This window comes from Stylophora pistillata, chromosome 12, assembly GCF_964205215.1.
Source record: "Stylophora pistillata chromosome 12, jaStyPist1.2, whole genome shotgun sequence".
Classification (NCBI taxonomy): Eukaryota; Metazoa; Cnidaria; class Anthozoa; order Scleractinia; family Pocilloporidae; genus Stylophora; species Stylophora pistillata.
Window position 1 is genome coordinate 4088497 of NC_142530.1, and position 25397 is coordinate 4113893.

The 25397-nt window shown below is 36.8% G+C and overlaps 1 protein-coding gene across 1 annotated transcript in view; it reads right to left on the reverse strand.

Moving 5' to 3' along the window:
- LOC111325962 (uncharacterized) overlaps nt 1-25397 on the reverse strand; it is a 60120-nt gene that overhangs the window by 18963 nt on the left and 15760 nt on the right. Inside the window, exons 16-36 of the mRNA XM_088741555.1 lie at nt 25285-25311; nt 24216-24393; nt 23971-24054; nt 23657-23823; nt 22393-22576; nt 21840-22006; nt 20825-21006; nt 20582-20667; nt 18229-18398; nt 16545-16701; nt 15963-16129; nt 15372-15437; nt 14298-14441; nt 11708-11864; nt 10496-10668; nt 9992-10060; nt 4191-4347; nt 3623-3789; nt 3277-3327; nt 2456-3004; nt 14-247 (exon numbers count right to left, since the gene is read on the reverse strand). Of these exons, the coding sequence (XP_088597681.1) occupies nt 14-247; nt 2456-3004; nt 3277-3327; nt 3623-3789; nt 4191-4347; nt 9992-10060; nt 10496-10668; nt 11708-11864; nt 14298-14441; nt 15372-15437; nt 15963-16129; nt 16545-16701; nt 18229-18398; nt 20582-20667; nt 20825-21006; nt 21840-22006; nt 22393-22576; nt 23657-23823; nt 23971-24054; nt 24216-24393; nt 25285-25311 (3336 nt within the window). The remainder of the gene's footprint in view (nt 1-13; nt 248-2455; nt 3005-3276; nt 3328-3622; nt 3790-4190; nt 4348-9991; nt 10061-10495; nt 10669-11707; nt 11865-14297; nt 14442-15371; nt 15438-15962; nt 16130-16544; nt 16702-18228; nt 18399-20581; nt 20668-20824; nt 21007-21839; nt 22007-22392; nt 22577-23656; nt 23824-23970; nt 24055-24215; nt 24394-25284; nt 25312-25397) is intronic.

The following is a 25397-nucleotide window of genomic DNA, read 5'->3' on the forward strand; positions in this document are numbered from 1 at the left end:
GATCGATACTGACCAAGAAAAATCACAGTGAACATTCGCAAGTTAAATCCATGCTTGCTGGTGACCAGCCAAGTATAGTTTCCTTCTTCATAGAACTGGATATTCACAGACTTTTTTGTTGTGTTTACCAATACTGTGGACTCTTTCAGTATTACTGTGTTCAAACGAAGGTCTCCTGGCACTGAAAACGTCACTTTGTAACCTGGAAGGGTTTGCACAACAGCTGGCACCGACGTGTTGAGAGGATCTTGAATAAAATACAATGTAACGGTATAATAAGTAACAAAGCTAGTTGTTGACCACTAAATGAGTCAACATTAACTAGTTGTATAAATATTTAACAAATGGTAAACACCACAGCATACACTATTGAGTTATGGATGCACGCGGGAGGTTGCTAAGCACGAAAGAAGCGTAAGAGTCGCTCGAGGCGATAGCCGAGAGAGACTCTAGCTTCTTGAGTGCTTAGCAAACCTTCCAGGTGCATCCATAACTCAATAGTGTACGCTGTGGTGTTTACCATTTGTTTTATAACATAACATTGATACATTGTAGCTAAAGAGTTCCCTTTAATTTAACAAATCTTACGCGAGCAGAAAAAAACAAGCGCGCGCGCGGAAAAATAGTCTTTGCATTTGCTCACGTCAGCAGTGTACACCCATGGGCAAATGGGGGACCCTAAATTGACCAATCAGAGCGCGCGCTTTACTTTAGTTATGTTATAAACTCATTTGTCTCACGATACAGTCACACCCGATATTGAATGAGACGTTTAGCAATCTTCGAGGTCTTAAAAAGCTAGCGATTTGTTTGTTCTGGCTCTTCTGTGACGCTGTATGCGTGATCTGACTGACTAGGTGGAAGAATTCACCAAGCTTGTGTTACAATTGTTACTTATGGTGATGGGGAGCTCCGTCTGTACCGTGTATTCACGCTAATGATCAGCATGATCATGATCATCGTCACCAGCATCGATCATCACCATCATCGTCGTTATCGTTGTCGTCGTCTTCATCATCATTATTATTATTACCATTATCATCATTACTGTTATCTTAATTAGAATTATTTATCATTAATGTTATTAATGCGAAAAACGCTTCATCGCAGTTGTCTTTCTTTGTCACAGTCTTTTTACATTTTACAAATCGTAACGAGAAAAGCTTTCTTGTTTCTATTGTTGAGATGATCAAGAGCCTAACAGTGCCCCATCAAGGAAGCTGGAGACCAACCGTATGCGAAAGGGGTGTAAATTTTTGCATCGGAAAACGGTGCCAGCCTTTAAGGAAAAATTAGCTCCCAAATTAGAAATTCTTTGTTCTTGTAATTGTTATTCATACTCGTCGGTGCATAGTGATCAAGTACAGCGAAATGCTCCAACAACTTCATTTGTTTTCGAACATTTGATTCGTCGGTCATTGAAATACCTATGTGAAGTATTTTCTCCTTTCTATCTTTCTCCATTCCCATTCTAGTTTTAAACGCAGACAGATGGCAAAGATCTCCACGTCGGATCAAAATCATGAAACGTTTACGCGATCAAAATTCAAGGATCAGTATGTTTTTCCGCAAGAAACCCTTTAGAATAACTTCTGTTATATTCGCTATTCACACTTTGGTCGAAAATACGTTTTTTTGAAATAAGTAGCGTGCGTTTTAATACTTTACCAAAATTTTACCTTGATACAATAGTGACATGAAAAACATTTGTGATGTGCCGCGCTCTCTATGTTATATCGTTTTAAAGACATATCGCCGGAGCAATATATATATCTTATTAAACAAGCGCGAGGGCCGTACTGGGAGAATATCGGCCCGAAGTCTTGACAATACGGACCGAGCGCGGCTCGGTCCGTACAAAAAAGACCGAGGGCCGATATTCTTCCAGTACGGTCTCGAGCAAGCTTGGTTAATAAGAGATTTATTATTATACGACTGAAGTTCAAAGGGAGACAAGTGTGGTATCATTCAGGACCATTCGGGACAGTGCCCGGTCCAATACTTAGAGAATATTGGACCGGCAATAGAGCATTTTGATTGGTTGATTTTAGTTATTGGCCCTCTGACTGCCCGAGTCGTGTAATAAATCGCTGGAATGATATATCGTTGGGGGGCGAAATTGCAGGAAAGCTCCAATATCTCTCCCGATTATCGTTCTTACATGTCGAAAAAATCAGCGATAAATCACCGATATAACGGCAATATCTCGGAGGAACAAAGTGTAATACTCGAGAATAATTGTTTGCATTACTTATTGTTGTCATTATCATTACTTTTATTGCTATGATTATTCGTATAATTATCGATACTATAAGCATTATAAAATGCCATACTGAGGCATATAATATATCTGTAATACCTGAAGTACCTGAGGTGTCTGTAGGACCTGTGGTAGCTGTAACAGTAATAGCTGAAACATTCATATTACCTAAAGTAGCTAAAGTACTTTTAGCACCTGAGGTAGCTGAAACATCTGCAGCTGAGGCATTGGTAGCACCTGAAATAGCTGAAGTATCTGTAGGACCTGATATAGCTGTTGCAACCGAAGTAGCTGAAGTAACTGTTGGACCTGAAGTAGGTGAAGCATCTGTAGAAACCGAATAAGCCGAAGTATTTGTGGGAACTGAAGAGGTTGAAGCATCTGTAGCAACTGAAGTAGCTGAGGCATTTGCAGGACCTGAAGAAGCTGAGAGTGAATAAGTTGTAGCACCTAAAATAGCAGAGGTATTTGAAGGATCTAAAGTAGCTGAAGCATCTGTAGCAACCGAATAAGCCGAAGTATTTGTGGGACCTGAAGAAGCTGAAGCATCTGTGGCAACTGAAGTAGCTGAAGTATTTGCGAGACCTAAAGAAGCTGAAGCATCTGTAGCAACTAAAGTAGCGGAAGTATTTGTTGGACCTGAAGTAGCTGGAGATTTTCTAGGACCCGAAGTAGGTGTGAAATAACGTATAAGACCTAGATACGGTGCAGTATTGTAAGGACTCATTGAAGACCCTGCGGCACCTATAGCAAAACAGAAGTATTTTCAATAAAGCTCATGGTAAGGATGAGGGAAGCTTAGAAGAGCAGGGCCGATATCTTACTATACTGACGGTGTGTATTGATGCAAAGGAAATACATGGCGTTAGCATATCGTTAGCGGAATGGTGGAGTTGCTACGGAAAATCTTTCTTAGACTGAGAGTAATGTTCTATCAAATGATCAGAACTTTCGTTAGTGATTGAACCTACTTAATATATTTGTAGCGCCTGAAGTAGCTGAAGAATCTGTATTACCTGAAGTAGCTGAAAGACTTGAAGGACCTGAAATAGCTGAATCTGTGGCACCTATGGAAAAGCAAAAGTCTTTTCAATAAAGCTCATGTTCAAGATGAAGGAAGCTTAGAAGAGCAGGGCCGATAACTTACTTTACTGTGTGTACTGATTAGATACCCATAGCCTCAGGATGCAAAGGAAATAGCTGAGCTTGAGCCTCTTTTTTACTAGTATCACGCAACATCTCCTGCTTAGTTTTCCAAGCTCATAGTGTTAGTTTCTGCTGTTGTATCTGCATTTTAAATTGAGAATGTTTCTTCCATTGAGTTTTTACAATTAAAACGTTTTTTATGCTCACTGCACGTACAAGTAAAGGAGAAGAACAGGGATAATCCTCTTTCTTGCACAATGTGGTCTGAAGAGAATGTGATCACGGCGAAGGCTCCCGTTACTTGAACTGTTGTTCCATTTTTCTCTCCGCAGTATATACCGAATGTGTCCCCAATTGAATTGGCAATCTTCATATAGTCAGACCTGTATTAAGAAAAAAGAACGTTGATTCAGATCTCTTTTTGGCTCATTACACTTTATAGCAACTGTACACCTTGGCCATATGAGCTCTGATCTCCCCTTTCGGTTCCATCATTTTCTTTTCCTATGCATCATTCGTTTGCGTTAATCCAAACCAATTTTAGCTCACTTCGCGGTGTACTTTATTGCGGCAACGGTGCATAATTTCCATTTGAGCTCTACTTAAACTCAAATGATTATCATTATCATTATTGGCATTATAATCATTGATATTATTATAATAATGGGCGCTTCAAATAAACAAAAGCTAAAAAAGCCAAACAGATGTTTATTTCTTTCTCTTTACAGGGATAGTAAAATCGTTAACATCAACTCCAGTTATAGCAGTAGCATAAAATACATACCAGCACAGTGATTCATACTCTAGACGAAAATCATCGAAATAAATTCTAATAGCCATTCCGTGGGGAATATTAACACGATATACACAAGACATATTTCCCGGATAGTTATTTGGATATCCAGGACTCTTCAGCGAATTGTTGCTCACGGTGCCACAACCTGCAAGAGGAATATATTACGCACTGAACAATGATTATCATAACAAAAAAATAATAACAATGAAAATAGCAATGATAAACCTAATTCAAGTTTTGAAGCACTGTTAATTAGCTATATGAGCTAACTGGGGACACTATAAAAGATACATTTGTAGAGTCCCACGCGTTATACTCAAAATACTAAAAGAATTTGTACATGTATACTTAGATACATAAACAAATAAGAAAGATTAACTAAGTAAATCAATAACTAATATATAACCACATAAGGTGCAATCCGGCCCACATTTACAATCAGGTTACCAGCCAAATCAATTTTCCTGATTTCCTTTTGAAACTATCAATTTTATTAAAGTTCTTAAACATTAAATGTTAGTAAATCACATAGATATTTAGGAGCAAGGCCGTGAATTGCTTTCAACGTAATAAGCAGAATCTTAATTTCTATCCGGGCTTTTACAGGAAGCCAAAGCAGACCGCGAAGAAGAAGTGAGACGTGACAAAACCTAGATGCATTACAAACTAGCCTGGCTGAGGCATTCAAAACTCTCTGCAATTTGTTAAGCTGGTAGTTGGGCAGCCCATACAAAAGACTGTTGCAATAATCAACACGAGGTGTAGTAAATGCATGGTCAAGTATTTCTGTTGATTCTCGAGACAAATACTTGCGAATGCGTTTGATATTATGCAAATGATAAAAGGCAGCACCACCTAACTTGCTAACATGAGTTGACATAGTAAGCCGCTCATCAAACCATGAGCCTAGGTTTCTACCTAGTGTTACCGGACAAACATCAATCGACCCAACCCTAATGCAATTGATATTAACCTTGGCCAGCTGCTGCCTGGTACCTATAATTAAAAATTCTGTTTTGTTATCGTTTAACATAAGATTATCTGAAATCGTCCAACTCCTAATGTCATTGATACAGTCAGTCATGGACTTGATGGCAAAATCAGCATCCACGGATCGATTAGGGCTGAATGATACATACAACTGTGTGTCGTCCGCGTAGCAATGAACTTGTGGAGGATGGCGTTCAACAATCTGAAACAGTTTGCGCGTGTAGATAGTGAAAAGCACAGGGCCCAAGCATGATCCTTGAGGAACACCTTGTTTTAAAGGAAACTGATCTTAGAGACTACCATTTAGAGAAACACGCTGGGTCCGGTCAGATAGATACGATTTAAACCAGGCAAGCGCATTGTCAGAAATTCCCAAATCAGACTTAAGACGACCAAGCAGCTTATCATGATGTATCGAGTCAAAAGCTGCACTCAAATCTAATAATACAAGCAAGGTGACATGTTGGTCATCCATAGACATCAAGATCTCATTTTTAACTCTAAGAAAGACCGTCTCCGTACTGTGTTGCTGTTTATACGCCGACTGGAGCAGAGAATGTAAGTTGTTAGCAGTCAGATCCTCCATAAACTGCTCAGCCGCAGCCCTCTCCGACAATTTAAAAATATAAGAGAGGTTACTGAACGGACGAAAATTTTTGAGCGCCAAGTCCAAGCCAGGCTTCTTGAGAGATGGTAACATTTAAATCGTCCTTATATAACCTTATATCTTCAGATAGTATTTTACTTTCTATGCCAGCTACTCGATCCAAGACGTTAGGTGATCGAGCTTTTATGGTAGCAGCGCCAAGGCTCTGGAACTCTCTTCCAAAAGAACTTCGTGCGATTACTAATGTGAACAGTTTTAAGGCGCATATTAAGACTTATCTTTTTAAAACTTTTTATCGGTGAGCAATTTTATATTCAGTTCTATTCTCAGTTTGACATATTATATTGTTTAAGTTAATTTTTAATTCAATCAAAAGTGTAATGCGCTTTTGATCATTGTATGTAAAAGGGCACTATAAATTGATAAATTATTATTATCATTATAAATTAATTCAGTAAATAAATAAATAAATGAATAACTAAATAGATATTTAACTTAACTACATGAGGTGTATTCTGACCAACATTTTCTATCGGGCGACCAGCCAAATCAATTTTCCTGATTTTTTCCTAGGAAAATATCAATTTTAGTAAAAGGACGAAATTTTATCGGTTATTTGCGCTATAATTATGGACCAAGGTATCTTACAGAATGTCTACCACAAGTCATCGAGTTGCATTTTAAAATCACGAAGTCAGAGTTACGCAAATTGTAATTAGCGTCTGGTCTTTGAAATAACAGAAATATACTCTGGAGACATTCCATTTTCAAGATAAACTTTATAGAAATTCGTTTAGTTGATCTTCTTTAACAAGTACTCATAACTCGATGCATAGTCTTCTCTTGTAGACTTTCCAGTTTGTACTTTTCAGATGTTCTTATGAACAGCCATACGATTGAACGATAATTCATGATCAGTACAGTGAGGATTACAGATTTGAAGAGACGCAGCTTGGACGGTCTTCATAACAACAAGTTTCCGCATTCTTGTGAGCACACCAATTTTCGAATTAGCTTTGGAGTACAATGACCTGATAAGTTCATTAAAATCAAAGAGTTTGTGCATTCAATCCCGTCATTATTGACTGTAACCTGTGTCTCAAATGTGTCTTTTGCTCTGGAAGCTAAGAACATTAATGTTGCTTGAAACTTCCCAATAGAAAAATTTCTTTTACACCACTTAGACATTATCATCGCCTCGTATCTGTTTAAATGACATCCACGTATTTCCCACGTTTATACATTAGACTTACTATGAAACATCTGATTGGTCGAGAGCATTCAGTCAATATAATAATGATGGAAACAATAATAATAATAATAATAATAATAATAATACTTGAAGTTCTTAAAGACGCATTCTACATATATTGTCTTGATGCTTTTCACAGCTAAAAGACTGAAAGAGCTCTCACGAAACAGGCACGTTTTCAACGCCCTTTTAAAACTACCAACAGGGTTACATTGTCTAAAAGCAAGATTTGTACGTAATCAAAAGTAACTTATAATTAAAAATTATTCTGTCATTAACAGGAAGCCAGTGTAGCTTTTTTTTAAGCAGGAGTTATTTGATTGGTCTTCGTCATGCACACAATTAATCTTTCCGCGGTATTCTGCAATCTCTACAGTTTCTCAAATTCACGAGAGGGGATTCCATAGAGCAAATCGTTACAATAATCCAATTTCGATAAAACGAAGGCATGGACAATTCGCTCGGTATCCGCTTGCGAAAGATATTTTCTTATTCTGCTAATACAATGAAGCGAACACGAAAGAGCGCGACAGCCGTTGTTATCATGGGGAACAAAGATGAGGTGTGAATCAAGCGTAACTTCAAGGTATTTGACCACACTAGTAGGCTGAACGTAACGATCACCGAGTTTAATCGAAGCAATCGGTTCAGCAGGTGAAAAACGCGAAGAGAAATGGATCATCTGAGTCTTTGACGGACTACGTTCACGCATAATGCATAAACTCTGACTCATGATAATCATCTAAGCACAAACTGAGGTTTTCAAATGCAACGGCGCGGTTTCCTTTACGCATAACAATGTAGACCCAGGTGTCGTCAGCATACATCATTGCGTCGAAACGATGTGCGGAGATGACATTTTCAAGAGGAGCGATGTACAGTGGAAAGAACAGCGATTTTAGGAACGACCTTTGCAGGACACCCCTAGACAGATATCTTGGTCGAAAAAGAATCTTATCGAGGGCAATGTATTCAGGACGATCTTTAAGGTATGATTTAATGCAACGAAGAACCATTTCTCAAAAACCATAGCGATACCGAGGCATATCGAGAAGGACAGCGTGGTCTATTGTGTCAAAAGCCGTGGATAAGTCTAACAACACTAGAACAGTTTCGCTTTTATTGTCAATGGCCTGATGTGTATCATTAATAACTCGAAGAAGGGCAGTTTCAGTGCCACGTGATTTTTTCTGTACGCTGATTGCATTTTATAAAGTAAGCCGTTGGTGGTGAGATATCTTTCAATATGGGAAGCCACTATTCTCCCCAATGCCTTGGAGAAAAACGATAGATTGGAGATGGGCCGATAGTTAGCAAAGACATCAGCATTAAGGTTGCGCTTTTTAACTGAGAGGGTAAACTAGTGACTTCTTGAAGAAAGAAGGGGAAATAACCTGATCTAAAGACACGTTCATGATATCAGTTAGAGTGCATGGGCAACAGAACATCAATACAGTCCTTTAACAACCAAGTAGATATTGGATCGATAGCATAACTTTTACTTTTTGATGACCATCAGGAGAGACATGGTCAAACTGACTGAAAGAGGTACAGCGCGATATATTAGTCACACATTTAGACCGTGAGGAAGGTTGTTGAGAGAGAGAATTTCTGATATCAATGATTTTAGATTCGAAGAGGTCGCCAAAACCCTTAACCAGGTGTTCAAGAGATTCATGTGTCGGTAGCGTTGGAGAAGACTTTAAGCTGAACATACCATCAACAAGCTTGAAAAACTGCTTCATATTAGACGTACTAAATTTCTCCTTCAAGTAATTGGTTTTTGGAGACCTCCAGCAAGCGATTATTATAGGCAATTTCCGAATTACTTTTGGCCTCTTTTTCAAAACGAGGCCTGGTGCTCAACCATTCTTGTGAAAATGAGTTTAATTTGCACGTGAATGAAAACTTATTATCATATGAAAGGATGAGCACCAGGACTCATTTTGAAAATGAGGCCAAGGGTAATTCGGAAATGGGCTATTGCGGCAGGCCTGATAGTAAATTTTCTTGTCAATTGATAACTTATTGGATTGAAATTCTCTTTCATAGCGCCTTTTGACACGTTTTATTCTCGAAGATCGTATGAGAACCAAGGCGTATGTGGCCTAAGCTTTACATTCCTAGTTTGTTCAAGGGCGTACTTGACAAGTAGAAGACGTTTGTCATGCGATCTTCGCAGTAATGAACGCCACTAAAGCAGTGGTGAAAATAGGGCCCAAACAATTTTTCAGTCCTTTATGGGATTTGAACCCACGACCTCTGCAATACCGGTGCAGTGCTCTACCAACTGAGCTAATCAGCCAACTGGAGTCTGGTCTTTACGTTCGTTCGTAATAAACCCGTGAAATGATAAATCAATGATTGTGGTTATATGAAAATGATATATGTGAAAAACTGCAGCTCACAGAAATTATTTTCATGTATTCATAGCCATTTACAGGGTGTATACTCTTAATCCTGTACAAGTTATACTATTTTGGTGATAATTAATATTTTTCTTAAAACGTAAGTATCAAACACAATTAACCCTTGACATCCTTGTGCCGCTTTCCAAAAAGCAAACAAACAGACAACAGACAAACAATAGAAATTAAGCAAATCATTGACCGACTTATTCAAAGATTGATCTAAAGACACCGAGAAATAGTTGTACCTCTTCTCAGTTGGCGTACATCATTATAAATTCTGTCACTAACGCATGCTCATGTAACCAAAATATTGCGCAGCTGACTATCTGTTTGGCGCTCGATAAACGCGAAGGCAACGGAGCCGTGAAAACGAGTGACCGAGCTTTGAGTATTATCTCCCCACTATTTTCTCTTGTCCCTGCCGCTCGAAGCTTTACAGCCAAGATAAAACCACGACCAAGTCGCAAGCTGAGCCATGCTCTGAACATAAAAAGTAGTTTTAACTTATATACTAAGTTTCTGTCTGCACCTGGTGGCTGAAGTGACGGAGAAACAGTTGTACTCGTAGTAACTGCAGTGTTTGCAGGTCCTGCAACACCTGCGGGGAAACAAAATATTATATCAATAATGCTAAGATTCTGAAGGGGGAAGCACAGAAGAGCAAGGCAGTTATTTCATTTGGTGTGTTCGTCAATTAGATGGCCATAGCTTTAGATGGAAATGGTAAATGGTAAATGGTAAATGATAAATGGTAAATGGTAAATGGTAAATGATAAATGGTAGGTGGTAAATGGTAAATGGTAAATGGTAAAGGAAATGGTAACTCCTACGTGTTATTGTTCCTCTCATCCACCTCTAACTCTAACGCAGACTTGCAAGTCAACTGTGTTGTCACCACTGTTGCATTTGCATTTGAAATTATGTAATATTGATTACTATGTATTATTATGCAAGTTTTTTTTTAATTGAATTGCTACACTTAGAGTATTTTTGTTATCAGAGTTACTGCTTTTTTTTTTTGTACTACACGGACATTGTAAGGTTGTGGAGAACTGTAGGTAGAATCCTCTTGCACCCAATTCTGGGTTTGAATGGAAAGTGATCAAGGCGTAGTCTCCAGTTACATGAACCGTTGTTCCATTCTTCTTTCCACAGTATTTACCAAAGATAATGTCATCTGCATTGGAAATTTCAACATAGTCATCCCTGTAGAAATTAAAACACACAGCTAAAGATATTCCTACTCTAGTTAAAAGCTCAAATCTCTTGCAATCTAAAATTTTATCAAACTCCCTAGGAAGAAGTGAAGTGATTGAAATTAGCTTCAACAATACACTATGTAGTAAATGGCTTGAACCCGGGGGTAACATGTGAAGGTGTAGTCTGATCGTCCGGGTGAGTGTAGTCCTGAGAAGGACTGTTGTCAGTGGCAGTGACTGACTTTTCGACAACCTGTGCGGAAGTCATCATAAGAGTCAAGTCAATTTTCTATCTAAAAAAAGCCTTTACTTGCTATTAATTTGATAGATCGAAGATACATCAAGGAAATAAGAAGACACAATAATGATAATAATAATAATAATAATAATAATAATAAAATATATAATCTAAATTTTAAAAAAATTAAGAAACGAAATTATGTACGTGGCAAGTTTCCAAAATCATACTCTCCCCGAACACTCCCAATGAAACATTGGATAGAAAGGGAGGAGAAAAGAGAACATTACACAGTGGCGAGACGATATAAATTTGATGTTCGAGCGGCAAGTAAAATATCTCACTTGATCTCTGCGCTCACTCGTGGGGTATTATTGTTGTTACTAGAACATGAAATTCATATCTTCGAGCTTACATGTAATTTGCTCTTTATTATATGGACAATAAATATACTTGGTAAAGATTGAAAACCTGGCATTAAATTAAAATTTCCCTAGCCTCGTTGCAACATTTGAGGAGTTCCATGAAAACCTTTAGATCATACAGCGTTTTCTTTTTAGTTCTCTCGTTCTCCTGTCGGTCTCCTGTCGCTTCTACTTATATCAAAATAATAATAATAATAATAATAATCATAACAATAATAATTATTGTTATTATTATTATTATTTTCTTTCTTATTCTCTTAAAGAAATTAAACAAACCTAAAAGGCTAAATAGGTCATTTTTCTCTTCGTATTTAAACTGATCTCAGAAGTGAAGTAACATCAACATCAACTCTAGATGTCGCAAAAGTTTAAACATAGTATACCTGCAAAAGTCTTTGTACTTTATTTGAAAATCATAGAAGTAGATTCTCAAAGCCATTCCGTGGGGAATATCAACCCGATATATACAATGCATATTCTCTGGATACTCATTTGGATATCTTGGACTTTTCAGTAAGTTATCATTCACAGAGCCGCAACCTGTTAAAGCGATGAATAATGCATTAGACAAATGTCAACTTGTGGTCAACTTTTACCATTTTTTTTTATTGTAATCAATTTAAGTTAATCACTCAAACTAATACTTATTATTGGTAATCTTGAAGCATGCACGAAAGGAAGTTAAAAAACTGTCAAGGTGTCATGATCCAGCGATCTGTTCGCGGGAACGACTTTACGAAGAGGGCTAGATCCTAGTTCAATTCTACTTTGTTTACATTATCTACACTCACATTTGAGTGCTATTTTATTCGGAATTTGGTGAGTCAATCTCTTATCATATCGCATGAGATATGATAAGATTCAACAAAATGTATCGTGCTGAAAGTGAGAGGGGCTCGTGGTTTGCCCAATTTCTTCAGTTTAACGAATCGACTCTATGTTACCGTGCGTCTGCTGAGGAACAGATCCTAGAAAACGTCAAAACGTAATAAGAACAAGAAAGGGACACACGGAGTGCATCCGAATGTGTCCCTGAAGCTCAAAAATTGTCACCTTTGTGATCAGAATTTTGAAATCAATATCATTATAAAAGCACGAGGAGGATAAAGAATTCGTTGAAGCTAGAATCCGTACCGAAAATTTTTTTTACTGCGCCAAAACGGAAGAGAAAAAGCCCACTGATAAAGCAACGATAAACAGAGAATGACAAAAGTGAGGTCGCTCCGAACCGATTACCTATTGCGATTTTGAATCTGGTTCATATATTGATGACACCGAACATCTGGAAAGTAAATTTCAGATAGAAACTGGGAGCATCAAATTAAATTGAAGGAATATTAAAATTTTGTAATATAATATCAATTATCTAACAATTGGTCCGTCGAAATATGAAGCACGCAGGAAGTTTGGAGAGAACGAAAGATGCTTAAGAGATTCCCGAGACGCAGCCGAGTGCAAGTCCAGTTTCTCTCGTGCTCTCAAAATATCCCGAGTGCTTCATATCTCCATCAATACATAGCTGACGTAGAAACTAATCGTTTTATAATTATTGTCAATGCTGCTGTTTGAATATTTTTTTCTCGCAGTTTACAATTCGACCGAAGCAATCTGTGATGAAATAAAAGCAGTTAAAAAACTTATTCTCAAACTAAAAGAATGATAGCTTCAGTCAAAATGTACACAGGAAACAAAATTTGAAATGATAATCGACGAGCATACTCAGCGATCCAACTTCAAAGTCGTTGTGCATTTTTGTCGCGTTTACCAAATTACCCCATGCTAGTCGAAGACTATTACAAAAAAGCCAGACCAAAATGAGAAAGAAATATTTAAAGACAAAAGCTTTATTCAAAGCCTTATCAAATTTGCTGGGTAGAGGCGCAAAAGTCAGAATTCCTCGCGTTGTTAGAGCTACAAACAAAATCTTCTGTTGCATAATACTTCAAGCGCATATCAAATTTTTTAAAATAATGTTTACTGGGCCACAGAATGGTTCGGAAGTGACAGGCAAAAGCCTAAGCGAATTCGAAGGCCATCCGGCACAATTCTAGTTTTTGAAAAGAATTATTTAACGTAAAGATCTACTTAATGATAAAAACACGCCTGATGCAGCTTCTTACTGTAAGAGATTGTTCTGTTGCACAGGAAATGTTTGGCGTTTGGTAGAACTGCTTGATTGATATCGTACTTAGATTTAAAAAAAAAAAAACTTTTGTACGTGCAGTTTTCCGTACGGGACTTTATTCCTTTGATATACATATACTGCGATATTTTTTCCATTGCCATTAAATTTGCATTGTTAGTGGGTTTTTGTTTCTAATTTGCGTTCAGAAAATTATTTCAATGAAAATTCTCGTGTTATGTGCAATAAACAGCTCGCGACATAGAAAGTTCTTTGTACGGGGTTCTATTCACTCGTTGTTTGTGTCAAAAGCCCTCACTCGCTCGTACCTCGCTCGTTCGGGTTTTTGATACAAACAACTCTGAATAAAACCCCGTACGCAGCACTTTCTACGGCGTAAACTACATGTAATAAAGATATACAAAAAGCGTTCAGCACATTGTTGATTTATACGGGCACGTTATATTTTTTCAGATAAAGAGCCTAAGATGAATGTAGACCTCGCAGCTTGTAAAGACAAGAGAAAGGGAATCTGGCCAAAAAGGAATACGAATTCACCCAAATCAAGCGAACTCATCACTAAGGTCTATGAGCCAAAAGTAAGCTTGTCCCTTCCTCCTTCCACATGATGTTCTTTGAACTTTGTTATCTTGATAAGCTTATCACACTTGTCTCTTCATAATAAAAACACGTTTTACTATATATCTCTGTTTGAGACATCTGGATTGATATTATTGTAAATCTGGTTGCTTTGGGGTGTAGATTCAAATTGGAGCGCACCCAAACTCTGTTCAATTTGCAGATTACCGTCACTATGCCAACCCACGTTAAAATTTGCCATTTTTACATACCAGTATTAGTAGAAGCTGCAGACAATGGTCGACTTGGTGTTGTTCGTAGATATTGCGAAGTGGCCACATTACGTAATTGACACGTAATCGTTACTGGGTCTGTAATTTTATCAAGGGGATATCCTTCTACACATCTGTCTGATTCTGAAAAAAGCAAAATATATATATATAAAATGAATATGTTGAAGAGAGAATAATTATGTGTTATGTGAGTGGGAATGCAGTTTGCCTCATTAGTGTGTTTGGAGTTTTTATACATCGTCTTTGTGCTGGCTCTTTTTATTTGCAAATGTTCGCCCGTGGTTGGTTCGACTCCCCAAATAAACAAGATTTCCCACATTATTAAGTGAGTAAACGCTTTTCAACCGTGATCCAAAGTTTGTTCTTCGTGTTATCCTTAGAGTTAATTTATTTGCCGCTCGGTTTGGCTTTGCTTGAAAGATTTGGCTATTGCATAGGAATTTGTCTGCAGAATGCTGAGTGATTGTAACTTTTCAATAAACGCAGGATCACTTTCAGCCCTTCATATGCATATATACATTTAACATGTTCATAGGGTAATTAAAGGTAATCAAAAAATAATGTTCAAATTCATATTTGGGTCAAGGTAAAGTTAAGCAACCATTGGTCTGGTGCATAATTCCGGGAGTTAAGAGAAATGTGTTGGCCTCGTGGTTATTGCGCTAGACTCTGAATCTAGTGGCCTAGCCGAGGAAATGTGTTGTGCTCTTAAGCAAGACTCTTTACACTCACAGTGCCTCTCCTCACCCAGGTGTTCCAATTGGTACTGGCGAATTTAATGCTGAGGAATAACCCTGCGATGGACGAGTATCCCATCCGGAGGAGACTTTTTGTCATTACTTAATTCAAAACACCAGACCCCGTGTAAAAGTATCTAATCTTATCTAAGCCACAAGGAATTTATTTGGAAAATCATTGTTGACACAGTGATTCTATTTTTTATGATTTATACGATTCTTAATGTTCTATAGTGCTTAATTCTTACTTGAAAATTTCTCTATAAATGATATAAAACATTTCTAAAGTTGAATAAAATGTTTATAGTATTTATACCATATGCAGAAGTTGGGGAGACTGTAGTTTTTGTAATACTTGTGTTGCTCGTAGAAGCGTTGAGACCTGAAAAGAGTAAATAATTTTTGTTTTACCAGATGGCTCGGGGGAAAGAGAAACTACAATAATAACAATAATTAGTATTATTACACGACTCGGGGAGTCAGAGGGCCAATAACTAAAATCAACCAATCAAAATGCTCTATTGCCGGTCCAATATTCTCTTAGTATTGGACCGGGCACTGTCCCGAATGGTCTCGAATGATACCGCACTTGTGTCCCTTTGAACTTCAGTCGTGTAATAAATGTCTTATTAACCAAGCTTTCTCGGGATCGTACTGGAAGAATATCGGCCCTCGGTCCGTACTGTCAAGACCTCGGGCCGATATTCTCCCAGTAAGGCCCTCGCGCTTGGTTAATAAGATATATGTAATGTATCAAAGCGCGTTTAATGATATTATACTTCTGATACGATGTGTGGCACCTGTGTTGTATCTGAATTGTAAACCGGTTGTATCCGCATTTTAAAATGAGAGAGTTTCTTCCATTGATTTTTTACAGTTAACCTTTTCTAATGCTCAATACACGTACCAATGAAGGAGAAGAGCAGGGAGAATCCCCTTTTCTGCACAAAATAGTCTGAAGAGAATGTGATCACGGCGAAGGCTCCCGTTACATGAACTGTCTTTCCAGTCTTCGTTCCGCAGTATGTACCAAATGTGTCCCCATCTGAGTTGGCAATCTCCACATAGTCATAACTGTATTAAGAAAAAAAGAAAGCAATCTCGTGTTCTCTTTAAGCATTGATTTCGGTCTCTTTTTGGCTCATTTCTCTGTATATTTGTAGCAACAGTACATCTTGGTTACATAAGCTCCGATTTCCCCTTTCTATTTCATCATTTTGCCATTCCTCTGCATTATTCTTTGGCGTTAATATAGACCTTTCTTGGTTCACCTCGCTGTGTACATATGGATAGTTTCCATTTGAGCTCTACTTAAACTCAATTGATCATCATTATCATTATTAGCATCATCATCTTTGATATTATTATTATTATAATAAGCGCTCCAAATAAAAAAAACCTGAAAGGCTAAATAGATGCTAGTTCTCTTTGCGGGGATAGTAACATCAACGTCAACTTCAGTTTCAGCAGCAGAGTAAAAAATACATACCCGCACAGTGGGTCCCTCTCCAGATGAAAATAATCGAAATAGATTCTCAAAGCCATTCCGTGGGTAATATTAACATGATATACACAATACATTTTTTGCGGATAGTTCTTTGGATACCCAGGACTTTTGAGTGAATTGTTTCTCGCGGAGCCACAACCTGCGAAAGGAAAACATAACGCACTGAACAACGATAATTATAATGACAACATTAATAATAATAATAATAATAATAATAATAATAATAGTAATAATAATAATAACAATAGTAATAATAATAAACTTAATTCAAGCTTTTATGCACTATAAATTAGCTATATGAGCTAATTGGGGACTCTATGAAATAAAAAGATACATTTGTAGAGTTTATAGCTTTTTTACCTCCATTTTGAAATCACTGGTGATCCCTGTAATCTGACTGGCTCTAATTGGTGCGATTTATTCACGAATCGCACCATTTTTTGCTCTAAATGGCATCATTTTACGCTCGACTGAGTTTCTGACACATGACGTCAATGTCTTTCTGTTGTGCATACAAAATAAGATGTAGACACATTTCTGGTTACGCTTTTATTTAAAAACCGGCTCAGTACTGCATCAATAAATTATTTGAATTGACCAAGTCCTGTATTTGGGCGATTTCAAAATGGATGTAATGTAGTGGTAATTGAACCTCGTGTTGTGCAATTTTGGTCTGAAATCATACTTGTGATTTCAAATCGAACTCGTCCTGCGCGCCCGTTCGATTTTGAAATCACGCGTATGATTTCAGCCCGAATTGCACTCTACTCAGTTACCATTATACCTACTTAGATATAAATCGATAAAAAAGTTAATTAAGCAAATCAATAAATAAACAAATAACAAAACTGTCGAGGAAAAAGCCCATTGACAGAGCAACGATAAAAAGAAAATGACAAAAGTCAAGTCGCTCCAAACCGATTACTGATTACGATTTCAATTTGAATCTGGTTCATATATCAGTGATATCGAACATCTGGAAAGTAAATATAGAAACTGAGAGGCTCAACTTCAATTAAGGGAATGTCAAAATTTAAAATCTAATACTATATCAATTATCTACCAATTGGTCCATCGAAATATGAAGCACACAGGAAGTCTGGAGAGCATGAAAGACGCTTGGGAGTCTCTCAAACCGTCGTAAGCGCTTCAGATCTCAATGAATGCACAGCTTATGTATGAACCAATTCTTTTATATTTCAGCCAACGCTGCAGTTTGGATGTTTTTCTTTAGCTTTAATGAAATAAAAAAACCTATTCCCAAACTGAAAAAAAAAACAATGATAGCCCCTTTCAAAATGTACAAAGGAAAAAAAACTTTAGATGATAAACGATGAGTTTACTTAGTGATCTGATTTCCTTTAATTTACGGAGCATCTGTAGTAGGTAAAGTAGCTAAAGTATCTGTAGGACCAGAAGAAGCTAAAGCATCTATAGTAACCGAAATAGCTGAAGTATTTGTACGACCTGAAATAGCTGGAGAATTTCTAGGACCCGAGGTAGATGTGGAATAACGTATAAGACCAAGATACGCTGCAGTATAGTCAGGACTCGTAGAAGACCCTACGACACCTGTGGCAAACCGGTTGTATCCGCATTTCACATCGAGAAAGGTTCTTCCATTGAGTTTTTACAGTTAACCCTTTTTAATGGTCTATGCACTTACCAATGAAGGAGAAGAGCAGGGAGAATCCCCTTTCCTGCATACTATAGTCCGAGGAGCGGAATGTGATCTCGGCGAAGGCTCCCCATACATAAACTGTTTTTCCAGTCTTCTTTCCGCAGTATCTACCAAATTTGTCCCCATTTGAGTTGGAAATCTTTACATAGTCAGACCTATATCAAGAAATATGCTGTCAATAAAGGCTTCATTCAAGATAAATTATAAATGAACCGATCATGTTGGACGGTCTCAAATATTGCATATTTTCAGCGCCCTCAATCAATCGCCTATATAATAATGTTTGTCGAGCCTTAGCTCAGCAAACAATTCACAATTTCTTCGATTTCCACTTCCTTTGTAAACATCACTAAACAAGCGTTATTCTGTTGCAACAACAGCTACTTTAACTTCCCAAACAGCTCTAATTGTTTTACACGAAAGCATTTTCAATGAAACCCACTTTTTTTATCATTATTATTAAATTTTTATAACTCAGTCATTTGAAACTTTTACAGGCACATGCATGTTTACCTGAAGTATATTCCACTATCTTGCATGTGCATTGCATTAATTTATGCAAATAATCAACTACTCTTCTTCCATTAATTTTTTTTAAGATTAGCTTTGCTTTGCTTTACATACACATCACATGCTCTGCCACTGTAAGGATAATTATGATCCTCATCAGTAATATTACATCATATCCCTACAGAGCATTGTTATGAAACATTCCTATTTGACTTGTAGCCATTTTCTTTCAAGGTGGCAAAATATATGTATATTGCCGAAATTAGTTAAGAATATCTTATTGACTACAACTAGTGTAGCTATACCAGTGCTCCCCTCCCCAGAAATAAGTTGGGAAAAGGACATTTGTATGGTGCTATCATTGTTTACGTTTGGGACTATCCCATCCCTGATTTTTATTTGACTGGATGGGCACAGCAGTACACAGGCTAATTACAAGCTTTTGGTTACTCCTCATGACTTAGTGTTAACTGGGAATTGACAGCTGACTTAATCAAATCAATATTCTCCTGAACATTTTTAACAAACAACTTTGACTTCAGAAATACTTCTGATAATTTCCCTCTGACATTTCTAATTTGGAAGATTAATCATCAAAATCATTATGTTCTTTCCACCTCAATAAACACCCAACATAAGTTCTTTGTTTATAATTCAGGCAGCTTCTGAATATAAGAAATCAAGTTTAGAAGATAGTTGATTCATTCAAGGCTGTTGCAATATGAGAAAAGACAATACAGTGCTTTATTCACATAAATCAATTAAATTAAATTATTATAGTTATTTTACCTTACAGTACTTTTGTTTTTTAAACATTCGTTTTTTTAAAAATTTGTTTTCTAGTAGTACCAAGATGGCAATGTTACTTTGTGAATCAGGGAGCTATATAGACCAGAAGTATTCTGTTAGCTTACTACATTTTATGTTGCAGATGGAAGTAAGTTAGTAAAGAAAGAAAAGAGAATGCAAAGAGAAAGAAATAAAATAAAATGATTAGTGAAGGAAGAGCAGCATAAAAAAGACTTACTACAAACTATTCATAATTGTGATGGGAAACAAATACTTTTTGGGAAAGTAAAATTATTGCTCAGAAAAAAAATTACAGCTTAGAAAAAAAATTACAAACTAAGATGGAAAGTGAAAACTTAATTTATTACCATTACAATGGACATTTTGTACTTAAACATACCTGGGTTTATTCTTCCTCTAGTTGAGCCAATTTTTGTATTTTTGGGGGCTTTAGTCCTATACATGTTACAGTCATAGGTTTTTTGCCACCTTTGATACATACAGTAACGAGTGGGGATAGGGTGTCCGTGCTACACGGGCATGTTTTGTCTTCTCGGAGAATCTGACCGGAATGCCGTTGACATGCCGATTTATACGGTTCAAGCCACTGCTTTACAAACCTGATGGTGCAGCGTCCTCGGATCACCGCTTCAGCCATTCAAAAACCGTCTCATTTTTAGCCTCAGTGCTTATGCTCTACTATAAACAAAACTTAGTTGCCACAGAGCCGCCAGCGAAAAACAACAATTTCATATCGTGTGCAACTTCAGTTCGGCTTTGGCAAATTATATAATTAAGCTTGAGAACTATCCAAAAGGTGAACGGAGTTTCAAAGCTAAGTTTACAGTATTCTTTCTAAGTTTTGCCCCTTTACGCTGTCGATTTGACTCACGGTGAAAACATTGTAAAATTTAACGGCATTTTATGGTTTCGTTGAGGTGTCCGCTGACCAATAAAATACTGTATCGTGCCTTAAAAAACGTATTTCTGCGGTGTCCCTTGGCTATAAAAGCTTTTCCTTTCTGCCCCATTATTTTACTGTTCGTCTGCATCATTCTTTTGCATTAATCCAGACCTTTCTTGGTTCACCTCGCCGTGTACATGTGCATAATTGTCATTTGAGCTCTATTTAAACTCAAATAATTATCATTATCATTATCAGCATTATCATCTTTGACATTATTATTCTAATAAGCGCTTCACATGAACAAAAGCTGAAATGGGAAAAAAAAGATGTTTTTTTCTCTTATAAGGATGGTAAAATCAACATCAACTCCTGTTACAACAACAGAATAAAAAATACGTACCAGCATAGTAAGTCGTTTTTAAGATGGAAATCATCGAAATAGATTCTCAAAGCCATTCCGTGGGTAATATTAACATGATATACACAATACATATTTCGCGGATAGTTATTTGGATATCCAGGACTTTTCAGCAAATTGTTTCTCATGGAGCCACAGCCTGCAAGAGGAAAACATAACGCACTGAACAACCATAATTATAATGATAACATTAACAATAATAGTATTAATAACAATAACAATAATAAACTTAACTCAAGTCAAAATGTACATAGGAAAGAAAACTTTAGATGATAATCGATGAGTTTACTTAGGGATCAGATTTCCTTTAATTTAAGGAGCATCTGTAGTAGATAAAGTAGCTGAAGTATTTGCAGGACTTGAAGAAGGTAAAGCATCTATAGCAACTGAAGTAGGTGAAGTATTTGTACGATCTGAAGTAGCTGGAGAATTTCTTGTACCCGAGGTAGGTGTGGAAAAACGTATAAGGCCAAGATACGCTGCACCTGTGGCAAACCAGTTGTATCCCCATGTTAAATTGAGGGAGTTTCTTCCATTTAGCTTTTACAGATAACCTTTTCTAAAAACAGTGAAAAAAACTTATTTCCAAACTGAAACAAAAATAAGGAAATGATAGTTCTAGTCAAATGGTACATAGGAAAGAAAACTTTAGATAATGATCGATGAGTTTAGTTAGTCATCACATTTCCTTTAATTTAAGAAGCATCTGTAGAAGGTAAAGTAGCTGAAGTATTCGCAGGACCTGAAGAAAGTAAAGCACCTATAGTAACTGAAGAAGGTGAAGTATTTGTACGATCTAAAGTAGCTGGAGAATTTCTAGGACCTGAAATAGGTGTAAAGTAACGTATAAGACCAAGATACGCGAAAGCACAGTTAGGACACGTAGAAGATCATACGGCACCTCTGGCAGACCGAATGCATTCGCATTTTTTGAGCTTTACAGTTAAACTTTTTAATGCCCAATACACATACCAATAAAGGAGAAGAGCAGAGAGAATCCTCTTTCCTCCACAATAAAGTCCGAGGAGAATGTGATCACGGCAAAGGCTCCCGTTACATGAACTGTTGTTCCAGTCTCCTCTCCGCAGTATGTACCAAATGTGTCCCCATCTGAGTTGGCAATCTTCACATAGTCATAACTGTATCAAGAAAAAAAGGAAGCGGTCTCGTGTCCTTTTTAGCGTTGATTTCGATCTCTTTTTGGCTCATTTCACTGTATATATCTAGCAACAGTACATCTTGGCTAGTATGAGCTCGGACTTCCCCTTTCTGTTCCATCACTTTACTGTTCCTTTGCATCATTCTTTAGCGTTAATCCAAACCTTTCTTGGTTCACCTCGCCGTGTACCTGTGCATAATTCTCATTTGAACTATATTGAAACTCAAATAATTATCGTTATCGTTCTTAGCATGATCATCTTTGATATTATTATTATAATGAGCGCTCCAAATAAATAAAAGCTGAAATGGCTGAATAGATGTTTTTTCTCTTTACAGGGGTAATAAAATCAACATCAACTCCAGTTAGAGCAGCAGCGTAAAAAATACATGCCTGCATACTGAGTCGTTCTCTAGATGAAAATCATCGAAATAGATTGCCAAAGCCATTCCTTTTGGTGTGTTAATATGATATACACAATACATATCTCGCGGATAGTTATTTGGATATCCAGGACTTTTCAGCGAATTATTACTCACGGAACCACAGCCTGGAAGAGGAAAACATAACGTACTGAGTAATGATAATAATAATAATAATAATAATAATAATAACAATGAGGACAGTAACAAATTTAATTCAAGTTTTGATGCACTTTTCATTAGCTATATGAGCCATTTGGGGACACTACGAAAAAAAAGATACATTTGTAAACAACTTAGTCTATACGTTATACTCAAAATAATAATAGAATTTACATCAATTTGCTTAGATATAAACCAATTAGAAAGTAAACTAGGTAAATTAATAAATAAATAAAACTTTCTAGGAAAAAGCCCATTCATAGAGCAAGGATAAAAAGAAAATGACGAAAGTCAAGTCGCTACAAACCGGTTAGCAATTACGATTTTACTTTGAATCTGGTTCATATATCAGTGATACCGAACATCTGGAAAGTAAAGATAAAAACTGGGAGCATCAACTTAAATTAAAGGAATATCAAAACTTAATATGTACAATTATGTCAATTATCTACCAATTGGTCCATCGAAATATTAAGCACGCAGGAGGTATGGAGAGCATGAAAGATGCTTAAGAGTCTATCAAACCGTCCCCAGCGCTTCATAACTCAATGAATGCACAGCTGACGTATGACCTAATTGTTTTATGATTTTGCCAACGGTGCAGTTTGGATGTTTTTCTTTAGCTCTAATGAATTAAAAACAGTGAAAGAAATCTATTTCTAAGTTGAGGAAAAGAAAAAGAAATGATAGTTCTAGTCAAAATGTACATTGGAAAGAAAACTTTTGATGATAATCGATGAATTTACTTAGTCATCAGATTTCCTTTAATTTAAGGAACATCTGTAGTAGATAAAGTAGCTGAAGTATTCGCAGGACCTGAAGAAAGTAAAGCATCTATAGCAACTGAAGTAGGTGAAGTATTTGTACGATCTAAAGTAGCTGGAGAATTCCTAGGATCTGAAATAGGTGTAAAGTAACGTATAAGACCAAGATACGCTAAAGCACAGTTAGGACACGTAGAAGATCATACGGCACCTCTGGCAGACCGGTTGCATTCGCATTTTTTAAGTTTTACAGTTAAACCTTTCATTGCCCAATACACATACCAATAAAGGAGAAGAGCAGAGAGAATCCTCTTTCCTGCACACTAAAGACCGAGGAGAATGTGATCACGGCAAAGGCTCCCGTTACATGAACTGTTGTTCCAGTCTCCTCTCCGCAGTATGTACCAAATGTGTCCCCATCTGAGTTGGCAATCTCCACATAGCCATACCTGTATCAAGAAAAGAAGGAAGCGGTCTCGAGTCCTTTTTAACGTTGATTTCGATCTCTTTTTGGCTCATTTCACTGTATATTTCTAGCAACAGTACATCTTGGCTAGTATGAGCTCGGACTTCCCCTTTCTGTTCCATCACTTTACTGTTCCTTTGCATCATTCTTCAGCGTTAATCCAAACCTTTCTTGGTCCACCTCGCCGTGTACCTCTGCATAATTCTCATTTGAGCTAAATTGAAACTCAAATAATTATCGTTATCGTTCTTAACATGATCATCTTTGATATTATTATTATAATGAGCGCTCCAAATAAATAAAAGCTGAAATGGCTAAATAGATATTTTTCCTCTTTACAGGGGTAATAAAATCAACATCAACTCCAGTTATAGCAGCAGCGTAAAAAATACATGCCTGCATACTGAGTCGTCCTCTAGATGAAAATCATCGAAATAGATTGCCAAAGCCATTCCTTTGGTTATGTTAATATGATATACACAATACATATCTCGCGGATAGTTATTTGGATATCCAGGACTTTTCAGCGAATTATTACTCACGGAACCACAGCCTGGAAGAGGAAAACATAACGTACTGAGTAGTAATAATAATAATAATGATAATAACAATGATCACAGTAACAAATTTAATTCAAGTTTTGATGCACTTTTCATTAACTATATGAGCCATTTGGGGACACTACGAAAAAAAGATACATTTGTAAACTACTTAGTCTATACGTTATACTCAAAATAATAATAGAATTTACATCAATTTGCTTAGATATAAACCAATTAGAAAGTAAACTAAGTAAATTAATAAATAAATAAAACTTTCTAGGAAAATGCCCATTCATAGAGCAAGGATAAAAAGAAAATGACGAAAGTCAAGTCGCTACAAACCGGTTAGCAATTACGATTTTACTTTGAATCTGGTTCATATATCAGTGATACCGAACATCTGGAAAGTAAAGATAAAAACTGGGAGCATCAACTTAAATTAAAGGAATATCAAAACTTAATATGTACAATTATGTCAATTATCTACCAATTGGTCCATCGAAATATTAAGCACGCAGGAGGTATGGAGAGCATGAAAGATGCTTAAGAGTCTATCAAACCGTCCCCAGCGCTTCATAACTCAATGAATGCACAGCTGACGTATGACCTAATTGTTTTATGATTTTGCCAACGGTGCAGTTTGGATGTTTTTCTTTAGCTCTAATGAATTAAAAACAGTGAAAGAAATCTATTTCTAAGCTGAGGAAAAGAAAAAGAAATGATAGTTCTAGTCAAAATGTACATTGGAAAGAAAACTTTTGATGATAATCGATGAGTTTACTTAGTCATCAGATTTCCTTTAATTTAAGGAACATCTGTAGTAGATAAAGTAGCTGAAGTATTCGCAGGACCTGAAGAAAGTAAAGCACCTATAGCAACTGAAGTATGTGAAGTATTTGTACCTGAAGTAGCTGGAGAATTCCTAGGATCTGAAATAGGTGTAAAGTAACGTATAAGACCAAGATACGCTAAAGCACATTTAAGACACATAGAAGATTATGCGGCACCTGTGGCA